The following is a 12,251-nucleotide window of genomic DNA, read 5'->3' on the forward strand; positions in this document are numbered from 1 at the left end:
CTTAGCTGACAGTCACGCATTCTCACGAGAGGTACAACAAAATAAACAATACAAATGACGGTGACTTTTCATCCGCGCTGTAATAACAATACAGGCTTTCCGCCATCATAATAAACAGCACACAAATATACATAGGCTGTGTGGTCCAGTAGTTAAAGAAAAGGGCTTGTAACCAGGAGGTCCCTGGTTCAAATCCCACCTCAGCCACAGACTCATTGTGTGACCCTGAGCAAGTCACTTAACCTCCTTGTGCTCCGTCTTTCGGGTGAGACGTAGTTGTAAGTGACTCTGCAGCTGATGCATAGTTCACAAACCCTAGTCTCTGTAAGTCACCTTGGATAAAGGTGTCTGCTAAATAAACAAATAATAGGGGCGGTCTTTATTTATCTGCACTCCTCTGAAATCTGCCCTGTAATATCACAACCTTTCCCTAAACGGTTTGGCTCCGGCCTATTTGAAGGATCTTTTAGTCCCGTATGCCCCTGGCCAGCCACTCCGATCCCAAGATGCAGGGCTGCTATCTGTCCCAAGGATTTTAAAGCACAGGACAGGAGGTAGAGCATTCAGTCACAACGCACCTGAACTCTGGAATGCTCTACCATGCACAATGAGAGACGCACCGACACTGGCAATTTTTAAAAATAAATTAAAAACATACTTTTATAATAGGGCTTTTATATCTTTATAATATTTCTTTTTTCTCCTATATAGTTTTATTCATATTTATTCGGTTTGAGTTCCTCATTTGTTGCTTTATTTGCTTTAATTTTAATTTTAAAATGTTGTTTTCTCTTGCTGTTTTTATTGTTTATATTGTTTTTGTTGTATTAAATGTGCTTCCAAATATCATTTTTCTTGTTAAAAGCACCTTGGTATGGCTTGCTTTATAAATCAAATTTGATTTGATTTGATTTGATTTGATTTGATTTTCAGCATTTAAATCTGCAAATATCACCCTCTGATATCCTACATCTTTTAAATCCACTCAGAATCTTAAAGTTCCTCCCTTTAATTTAGCTAAATTGCTCCTTTAAGCTCCCAACAGCCTCCCTTTGTGTGGTTATCTATGGGAACCCCAGATACAATACAGGAATTTCCACAGAGCTGCTGTCTGCTGATATCAAAGTCCTGGCTACATTTCCTATCTCTAATTAATCTTACCCTTGACAATTCCTTTAGATTTACCTACCATCTATAGTTTAAAACGCCATCCCCTTTAAGAGGTTTCCCACAGTAAAAGCAAAGTGTTATAATGCATAGTAAAAGCATGGTAAAGGACAGGTAATCACTGTAAAGCGAGGTATGGTAAATCATATTTAAAAAAAGCTTTTATAAGGCTCCAGTGTAAAAACCTGTAGTAAAATATACACTAACTGTTAAACATAAGAGCATTTACCAAGAGAGGAGGCCCCATCAATGCTCTTCCGGATCCTAGTACCTGATAGATCTCAAAACTTTGGGATTAAAGGAACCCAAAAATTCAGCATCAACAACATGGCTAGGAAACCCATTCCAGACTCCCACCACACTGTGTGTCAAGTGTCTTCAACTGAGTCCTCTGATCCTGGTTTTTGTGCTTAAAGTATTGTTCAGAGTTAACTTTGTCAACTCCTTTTAAAATTTGAAAGACCCCTCTAATTCTTCTTTGTTCTAAATAGATTCCCTCATCTTCAGAACACTTTCCTTTAACACCGGACACAAGCTTCAGACCTGATCATGTAGGGCAACCCCCTACACACAGGACACACAGCACGACCAGGCACTGCCAATGTCAAGCAGGCAAAGAGGAACAGCTTCTTCAGTATTTATTATGTGTATAAAACTCCATAGGAGTGAACTGTGTTTATGTGAATATAGAAATACTTAACTCATTTAGTTCCATTGTCCTCATTTGAAGACAGGCTACTTTGTAATTTCTGGAGCATTTTTAATTGGCATCTACCTGCTATTGCTCTTTAACTATATTCTTATAATAGCATACTCTAATTTTGTCTAAATGTAGCTGTTTATTCTGCAGATACAGTGCCTTGCATAAGTATTCACCCCCCTTGAACTTTTCCACATTTTGTAGTGTTACAACTTGGAATTAAAATGGATTTAATTGGGATTTTTTACCATTTGATTTACACAACATACTTAACACTTTGAAGGTGGAAAATATTTTTTATTGTGACACAAAAGTTAATTAAACAAAAAAAAGACATTTGTTGGTTGCATAAGTATTCACCCCCCTGAGTCAATACTTGGTAGAAGCACCTTTGGCAGCAATTACAGCTGTGAGTCTTTTTATCACTTTGTTTCTCTTTTGAAGAAGTTTACTATTCTGCAGCGGGACGAGTGTTATCTGGTCAAATATTCCATTAAGGAAGGTTGCTGAAGTTGCCTCCTTTAATAATGATGTACGTTGTTTGGAGGTATTATGGTTCTGCAAATAAAAGAAAGGATTTTTAAGTGCAATGATTGTTATTTAAGTTTTGGTCAGGAGGCCGGTGTAGAGTGTTTTTTGTACAGGGCATTGGGCTAACAAATGTGGGTTTGTAATTGTTCATGTTTTTCCGAAAGCAGATATAGATATTTGTGGCAAAGTGGTTAGCATTGTGCAGCAAACAGACAGTTATAATCCAGGTGCAATGTTGTTTAATGTTTTTTAAACCCAATGGCCTGATGGCAAAACAACAGTAAATAATAACAATGGTAATGAAGCAATAAAGCGGCGTGTATTCCACGGGTTGGCCCCGAAATAATAACAGTCCTGTTTTTAGTTCACCCACACGTAACACAAACACAAACACAAACACCAGTCCACAGTGCGTGCTCTAGTGCTCGTGGTGAATACAGTTCTTTAGTGACAACAAAAGTGCAGTGTTGTTGATCCGGGTTTAGTGCTGGCCTTTGGCGACAGCTCCGGATCGTGTTAGCCGTCCAAATAATTACAAACAGTATTATTAACGACAAACAAAAACAAACAAAACACTCACGTTTCACAGCACAGGTTCTCCTTCTGGTCATTTAACGTAACCATTCACAAAGGAACAGATCACATCACTACGCCCCCTTTTTATAATGTCACCCATGACCCCTTGGTCAACAAGCGCACCCGCTCCTCCAATCCGCGGATGCCATGCCATTTCCCATCCGGGTCATTGGTTTTCTGGACCGTAGCTCTGTCCCCTTTCTAGATGGCTGACTTCCACCTAACCTTGGGAATAAACTGTCGTGCCATTTAGTCCAGGTATTCTGTTCCCCTTACACAGCGCCCTCGCAGGTCGGGAGGGAGATTTAAAACCAAGAATCAATAGATATCTGTCACAGTTTTTGATTTAGTTTTACGGGCCTATTCATGCATTTTACTGCTGTTTTAATGGGAGGGGGGGGCTATATCATTTTAGCAATACAACAAACATTGTGCAAGGTTACAAATGGTTAAAACAAGTGAATAAATCTCTTAATAGTGAAACAAGTGAATAGCACTTCCTAGGTCATTTCACGTGGAGGATGAAACTCCCCACGCCTTCAGTGTCTTCTTTCCTCTGTTTTAAATTGAAAATACATGTTTCTTTAAGAATTGCACATTTGAGACCTATGTAGTCAGTGTTGGGGAGTAACGCATTACATGAAACACATTACTGTAATCTGATTACATTTTTCAGTAACTTGTACCTGTAAAAGTCACTAAATGTGGGAATGCATTACATTTTATATGAAAAAATTAAATAGTTATGTGGAAGGGTGGTGGGTAGTTCACTGACACACAGGAGACACAGAGGTAATTGGGAACACCGCACAGGTGCCCAGTTTTATTATGGGTAGGTAATTTCTTTTCAGCCCGCATAGGGCGCTGTTGTCTGTGGTCTGCCTTACCAGCGATGGTACAGACAGAGCCACAACTATTCCGGGAGCGGTACAGAGTACAGGTGCTCAAACACAAGAATAATCAAAAGGCGAAAGGAACAGGGAAAATAAAGCACAATAAACAAAACTACAAATAAAAGGTGCTGCGCTCGGCAGCTTTCTCCAACCGTCGCTACCCGCACGGCCCGGGTCTCTGTCCTACACTCACGGCTCCCTCAGCCTGCTATACAAATGTTGATCGGGGCTGCCCAAGGTTTTCCCCGCTACCGCTAATTCTTTTTCTTTTCTTTTTCTTTTCTTTTTGTTGGGATTTCCATCTCCGCAGTTCACGATCCTGGACCAGAGCTTCCGTACGCTCAGTACGTCTCAGAAGGCAGACCTGAGGGAACAGCAGAATGTTATTTTATAGGGCCAGCAATACCCGCCTCTCAGCCATTCAGAGAGAAGGAAAGCCTGCACACCCACTCTCCCACCTCTCCGTGTCACTGCCATGACTGACAGGCAAATATTGACGGGCTGCTGCCCTCTTCCTGCAGCACTTCGAACACATCAGAAGAGTCAGTACAGGTCTCCCCCTGTTTCAAGTTACATTTAGCTACATTTAAAAAAGGACTACAGCTAATACATAACATGTAAATTAGAAAGAACTCCAACAGTGCAAGTCAAACCATCCATGTCACATGAACACGCTTTTTATATCATTGCGCTAAAAAATGACGCCAGAGGAGAGAACGAGTGGGTTCGATAGCTGGATCTTCAAAGAATATTTAGAGCTGCAGCCTGATGAAAATATCTCTTTAAAATCTAACTGTGCCTGAGAAGTGACCATAACTAGTTTTTTTCCAGAGTAATAAAAATAGTTTTGTTCAAGTAACTTGTAACTGTAACAGAGTACTTTTTAAAAGTAACTTTCCCAACACTGTGTAGTTAATGGTGGCACAAAAAGGGTAAGATTTACCAAATGATTTTGTTAGAAGCTCCTTGTATTATGATGCGCCTTAAACTTGAGAGCCATGTTTATTTTGTCTTTGTAATAACCTAAAGAAGCCTTATTAGTTGTTTATTGTGTTTTTGTTCTAACAGTGTGGTACCGTTCTAAGCCCTAATAAAGTTTTTGCTAATTATTCCAGTTTCTCTGAGCTTTAAAATAAAAGACTAATTTCCTAGTTCTCTCTTTGCATGAGGTATTCTGTAATTGAATGAACTGTTTGATCACAGTGTGTGCTTGCTATTCATTCTGCTAGAACGGTTCATCACATACTGGACTGCCTTTCCAGCTAATCATAAGCAGTTTTTAAAGTGACAATATCTTTTAGATGACAGGGGTCAGAGAAGCACGAGAGTCGGTCAGCAGTGCTCCTCGGGTTCCTAGTAATTGAATGATCCCAGAACTTTGACAAGTCAGATTTAAAAGAATCCTGATGACTCAGAAGGAGGCTGTATGTCTGTTCGTCTGACCGTCTGTCAGATTTTAACAGATAGCTAAAAACGGCTTGATGAAACTTGCATTTCAAGCACAAATTATTGAATGTATCCTAATCTGGAGGTGTATAGTGGCAGTTTGTCTGTCAGAAATCACTGTATGTATGTCACACTTACATTTTGACACGTACAGTTTTAACCTTAGACAAATTATATTTTTCAGGGTAGAAATCAGGTTTAATTGACTAAAACCCTGAAATCAGAACCCATATATCAGGCCTGGGGCAGTTAGCTGTTTCAAACCAACAGGCCTGCAAATCTATGGAAAACCGCTTTCTCAATTACAATGAAACTTGATATTAACAATATTGACGTTATTGGGAGAATGGGATTCTGGGGGTATAGAGAGATGTCTCTCTGTCTGTACATGTCACACTTCTACTTTGAGAACACATTCCACACACTGTAAAACGTTTTAATTTAATGTTGAATGTACAGGCGTGGCGGGGATGTATGTTTCTGGCATACGTGAATTTGCCTGTTGATGGACTTTAGAAGGCATTCTGTGTACCCAATTGTATCTAAGTGTCTCTCCTTTCTCCTTTCTCTTACAGCTACATTGGGCACGTTAGACTTCAGCCTGTTATATGACCAGGAAAATAACGCCCTTCACTGTACCATAAATAAGGCAAAGGTAGGTTCACTTACTGGAAGTGTCCCTGTAGCAGGGCTGTTGTTCTAAATAGTAGCGTGTTTATTTATGTAAATAATTGTGTGTTTATTTATGTAAATAATTGTTAGACAACCTGTCGCTCTGTCTGGCACATCCTACCTGCTGTGTTTGGTTGTGGGGAAAAGCAGCCAGGGATTGGTCAGCTGCAGGTCCCTAACCAGCAGATGGGCGTGTCCCAGAAGAGCATCTCAGATTGGTCAGTTGACCAGCAGGTGGGCGTGTTCCAGTGGAACGTCAGGTATTTAACCCTAAATGATTTGGGGTTAAATTGGACTTAAAGATGTTATTTTGTAAGGTTCTGCAAAAAGGATAAGATGTTATATTATTTCACCTTTTGTATTAGTTGACAAATTGGTAACAATGTGTACAGTTAAAAAATGAGCAACATTTGTTTACGTGTCAGTAGGTTAAATGTTACCAAAAGAAAAAGACGATAGTGTTTTCTAACCTTGTCTAATTAGGGTCACATTTTGTAGCCTTATTCTCAAGAATCTATAAGAACGTTTTCTTAACCCTTTGTGACAGTGACTTAGGTGGTGTTTACATGCAAATTTTAATCGCGCTACTATAGTGCATTCATGACGTGTCACGGGCAAATGACGCATGATTGTGCTCCTTCCAAAAGTGCACGGCAAAAAAAGTGTGTGACTTAAGTGTCATTACACTTTGGTAAAGCACGGTAAAGTGCACGCTAATTGGCCTAATTACTCCATAGCAACAAACTACATAGTCGTGCAAAATACTTAACGATAGACTTTCATGAAATAACACGATACCTCCTCCACTTCCCCTATGTAAAAGAACGCTCTTCTCTGGAATACAGTCTTTCTGTCCTCCTCTGTAGCGTAAGTAAGATTTTCCTTATCCCAGTCTTACTAATACAAATCAGTTAAATATCCATCCATCCATTATAATCCGCTTCTCCTGATGAGGGTCGCGGCTAAATTATATATAAATTGCATATAGAGATGTTGATTTATACCATTATTTGTGACATGCAACAGGGAAAGGCAGCATTTATGAAGTACAGCTTTAACCTTTTTGGCAGATTATCAGGGAATTCTTCTATTCTTCACAGAGTGTGAGGGTATGGAATGGGTTACCTAGCTGTTGATGCAGAATCATTGGACTCCTTTAAGATCCATGTTAACAAAGTTACTGGGAAATGGATGAGCACTGCTTAGCTGTCCTCTTGTTTTAAACTGAGTTCCTATGTTCCATGTTGGAAGGGTTAATGCCCCCTGTGTTGGGAGACTGCTTTTGGAACAGAGGTTCAAGCGGTAATAATACATTCTGTTTCGCTCTGCGGGATAGCTCTTTATACTTGTAGAAAGCTTCTTTTTTCAATGTATTTATTTTGTTGGTTTTCTGAAGCGCGCCAGTTTATTATCCTTCCTGACAGCCTCATATGCTGCTGTCTCTTTGACTCTGTTGACTCTGTGTTCAGACCAGTCTGTGTGTGACCTGCTGCAGGAACACCTTTAATTCAATCATTGAGTTCCACACTGAAAGAGAGACTCTTGTGTGATTTGTTAAACAAGGTTTAATGGAAAGTGTAGATTGTTTCCTACCTGAATTCTGCTCCCATGGTTAACCAGCAAGTTTATTGGCACGCCCCTCACGTTTTCAATGTTTTCAAATGAAATTACACATTTGCTATACCGTATGTTTCTTTCCTGTTTGGGGGGTGGTTGAATGGTGTTCCGTGGACACATATGGAAGACTTTTTTATGAAAAATATTTATGTAATGTGATTCTGGCTGTAAATAAATCATGAAATGGAACATGCAGGATCACACAAGAGATGAACATAATTATAATTGCTTTTAAATAACACCTTAATTATAGGGTAATGAATGGCATCTTTGAGAGTACATAGACTATAAAATAAAGCTGCTTCCTGTGTTGAGAGTCCTGAGGAAGGTGCTATTGCACACAGACTATATGTAATAATGCTGTTTCCTGTGTTGAGAGTCCTGAGGAAGGTGCTATTGCACACAGACTATATGTAATAATGCTGTTTCCTGTGCTGAGAGTCCTGAGGAAGGTGCTGCTGCACACAGACTATATGTAATAATGCTGTTTCCTGTGTTGAGAGTCCTGAGGAAGGTGCTATTGCACACAGACTATATGTAATAATGCTGTTTCCTGTGCTGAGAGTCCTGAGGAAGGTGCTATTGCACACAGACTATATGTAATAATGCTGTTTCCTGTGCTGAGAGTGCTGAGGAAGGTGCTGCTGCACACAGACTATATGTAATAATGCTGTTTCCTGTGTTGAGAGTCCTGAGAAAGGTGCTGCTGCACACAGACTATATGTAATAATGGTGTTTCCTGTGCTGAGAGTCCTGAGGAAGGTGCTGTTGCACACAGACTATATGTAATAATGCTGTTTCCTGTGTTGAGTCCTGAGGAAGGTGCTGTTGCACACAGACTATACAGACGTGCTCAAATTTGTTGGTACCCTTACAGCTCATTGAAATAATGCTTCATTCCTCCTGAAAGTGATGAAATTAAAAGCTATTTTATCATGTATACTTGCATGCCTTTGGTATGTCATAGAATAAAGCAAAGAAGCTGTGAAAAGAGATGAATTATTGCTTATTCTACAAAGATATTCTAAAATGGCCTGGACACATTTGTTGGTACCCCTTAGAAAAGATAATAAATAATTGGATTATAGTGATATTTCAAACTACTTAGTTTCTTTAATTAGTAAAACACATGTCTCCAATCTTGTAATCAGTCATTCGGCCTATTTAAATGGAGAAAAGTAGTCACTGTGCTGTTTGGTATCATTGTGTGCACCACACTGAACATGGACCAGAGAAAGCAAAGGAGAGAGTTGTCTGAGGAGATCAGAAAGAAAATAATAGACAAGCATGGTAAAGGTAAAGGCTACAAGACCATCTCCAAGCAGCTTGATGTTCCTATGACAACAGTTGCAAATATTATTAAGAAGTTTAAGGTCCATGGAACTGTAGCCAACCTCCCTGGGCACGGCTGCAAGAGGAAAATCGACCCCAGATTGAACAGAAGGGTAGTGCGAATGGTAGAAAAAGAACCAAGGATAACTGCCAAAGAGATACAAGCTGAACTCCAAGGTGAAGGTACGTCAGTTTCTGATCGCACCATCCGTCGCTTTTTGAGCAAAAGTGGGCTCCATGGAAGAAGACCCAGGAGGACTCCACTTTTGAAAGAAAAACATAAAAAAGCCAGACTGGAATTTGCTAAAATGCATATTGACAAGCCACAATCCTTCTGGGAGAATGTCCTTTGGACAGATGAGTCAAAACTGGAGCTTTTTGGCAAGTCACATCAGCTCTATGTTCACAGACGAAAAAATGAAGCTTTCAAAGAAAAGAACACCATACCTACAGTGAAACATGGAGGAGGCTCGGTTATGTTTTGGGGCTGCTTTGCTGCGCCTGGCACAGAGTGCCTTGAATCTGTGCAGGGCACAATGAAATCTCAAGACTATCAAGGCATTCTGGAGCAAAACGTACTGCCCAGTGTCAGAAAGCTCTGTCTCAGTCGCAGGTCATGGATCCTCCAACAGGATAATGACCCAAAACACACAGCTAAAAGCACCCAAGAATGGATAAGAACAAAACATTGGACTATTCTGAAGTGGCCTTCTATGAGTCCTGATCTGAATCCTATCAAACATCTATGGAAAGAGCTGAAACTTGCAGTCTGGAGAAGGCACCCATCAAACCTGAGACAGCTGGAGCAGTTTGCTCAGGAAGAGTGGGCCAAACTACCTGTTAACAGGTGCAGAAGTCTCATTGAGAGCGACAGAAAATGTTTGATTGCAGTGATTGCCTCTAAAGGTTGTGCAACAAAATATTAGGTTAGCGGTCCCATCATTTTTGTCCATGCCATTTTCATTTGTTTTCTTATTTACAATATTATGTTGAATAAAAAATCAAGAGCAAAGTCTGATTTCTATTAAATCTGGAATAAACAATGGTGGATGCCAATTACTTTTGTCAGTTTCAAGTTATTTCAGAGAAAATTGTGCATTCTTCATTTTTTGTGGAGGGGTACCAACAAATTTGAGCACGTCTGTATGTAATAATGCTGTTTCCTGTGCTGAGAGTCCTGAGGAAGGTGCTGCTGCACAGACTATATGTAATAATGCTGTTTCCTGTGCTGAGAGTCCTGAGGAAGGTGCTGCTGCACACAGACTATATGTAATAATGCTGTTTCCTGTGTTGAGAGTCCTGAGGAAGGTGCTATTGCACACAGACTATATGTAATAATGCTGTTTCCTGTGTTGAGAGTCCTGAGGAAGGTGCTGCTGCACACAGACTATATGTAATAATGCTGTTTCCTGTGCTGAGAGTCCTGAGGAAGGTGCTGCTGCACACAGACTATATGTAATAATGCTGTTTCCTGTGTTGAGAGTCCTGAGGAAGGTGCTATTGCACACAGACTATATGTAATAATGCTGTTTCCTGTGCTGAGACTCCTGAGGAAGGTGCTGCTGCACACAGACTATATGTAATAATGCTGTTTCCTGTGCTGAGAGTCCTGAGGAAGGTGCTGCTGCACACAGACTATATGTAATAATGCTGTTTCCTGTGTTGAGAGTCCTGAGGAAGGTGCTGCTGCACACAGACTATATGTAATAATGCTGTTTCCTGTGTTGAGAGTCCTGAGGAAGGTGCTATTGCACACAGACTATATGTAATAATGCTGTTTCCTGTGTTGAGAGTCCTGAGGAAGGTGCTGCTGCACACAGACTATATGTAATAATGCTGTTTCCTGTGCTGAGAGTCCTGAGGAAGGTGCTGCTGCACACAGACTATATGTAATAATGCTGTTTCCTGTGTTGAGAGTCCTGAGGAAGGTGCTATTGCACACAGACTATATGTAATAATGCTGTTTCCTGTGCTGAGACTCCTGAGGAAGGTGCTGCTGCACACAGACTATATGTAATAATGCTGTTTCCTGTGCTGAGAGTCCTGAGGAAGGTGCTCTTGCATGTTGAGTCTCTTTTAACTTTGATAGCATGTTGCGCTTGGTGTCTGAAAAAAAACTATTTGTAACTAGTGCTGGGACAAATATCCAAATATTCCAACGAATATTTTTTGAAACGTATTCAGATATAAAAATCAGATGTTTGTATTCACTACAAATGACAGAAACATCTTGCATTTGTTTACCGTCTCACCATCTGATATGTGTGATTAATATATACAGTGCCTTGCGAAAGTATTCGGCCCCCTTGAACTTTGCGACCTTTTGCCACATTTCAGGCTTCAAACATAAAGATATGAAACTGTAATTTTTTGTGAAGAATCAACAACAAGTGGGACACAATCATGAAGTGGAACGAAATTTATTGGATATTTCAAACTTTTTTAACAAATAAAAAACTGAAAAATTGGGTGTGCAAAATTATTCAGCCCCTTTACTTTCAGTGCAGCAAACTCTCTCCAGAAGTTCAGTGAGGATCTCTGAATGATCCAATGTTGACCTAAATGACTAATGATGATAAATAGAATCCACCTGTGTGTAATCAAGTCTCCGTATAAATGCACCTGCACTGTGATAGTCTCAGAGGTCCGTTTAAAGCGCAGAGAGCATCATGAAGAACAAGGAACACACCAGGCAGGTCCGAGATACTGTTGTGGAGAAGTTTAAAGCCGGATTTGGATACAAAAAGATTTCCCAAGCTTTAAACATCCCAAGGAGCACTGTGCAAGCGATAATATTGAAATGGAAGGAGTATCAGACCACTGCAAATCTACCAAGACCCGGCCGTCCCTCTAAACTTTCAGCTCATACAAGGAGAAGACTGATCAGAGATGCAGCCAAGAGGCCCATGATCACTCTGGATGAACTGCAGAGATCTACAGCTGAGGTGGGAGACTCTGTCCATAGGACAACAATCAGTCGTATACTGCACAAATCTGGCCTTTATGGAAGAGTGGCAAGAAGAAAGCCATTTCTTAAAGATATCCATACAAAGTGTCGTTTACAGTTTGCCACAAACCACCTGGGAGACACACCAAACATGTGGAAGAAGGTGCTCTGGTCAGATGAAACCAAAATCGAACTTTTTGGCAACAATGCAAAACGTTATGTTTGGCGTAAAAGCAACACAGCTCATCACCCTGAACACACCATCCCCACTGTCAAACATGGTGATGGCAGCATCATGGTTTGGGCCTGCTTTTCTTCAGCAGGGACAGGGAAGATGGTTAAAATTGATGGGAAGATGGATGGAGCCAAA

General features: G+C 40.4%; 1 protein-coding gene across 2 annotated transcripts in view; it reads left to right on the forward strand.

Moving 5' to 3' along the window:
- Positions 1-12,251, forward strand: part of LOC117430798 (double C2-like domain-containing protein beta) — a 111,259-nt gene that overhangs the window by 32,959 nt on the left and 66,049 nt on the right. For both annotated transcript variants that reach the window (XM_059000683.1, XM_059000684.1), the window contains exon 2: positions 5,889-5,968. In XM_059000683.1, coding sequence (XP_058856666.1) covers positions 5,889-5,968 — 80 coding nt within the window. The remainder of the gene's footprint in view (positions 1-5,888; positions 5,969-12,251) is intronic.

The sequence above is a fragment of the Acipenser ruthenus genome, chromosome 26 (assembly GCF_902713425.1).
Source record: "Acipenser ruthenus chromosome 26, fAciRut3.2 maternal haplotype, whole genome shotgun sequence".
NCBI classification, from domain to species: Eukaryota; Metazoa; Chordata; class Actinopteri; order Acipenseriformes; family Acipenseridae; genus Acipenser; species Acipenser ruthenus.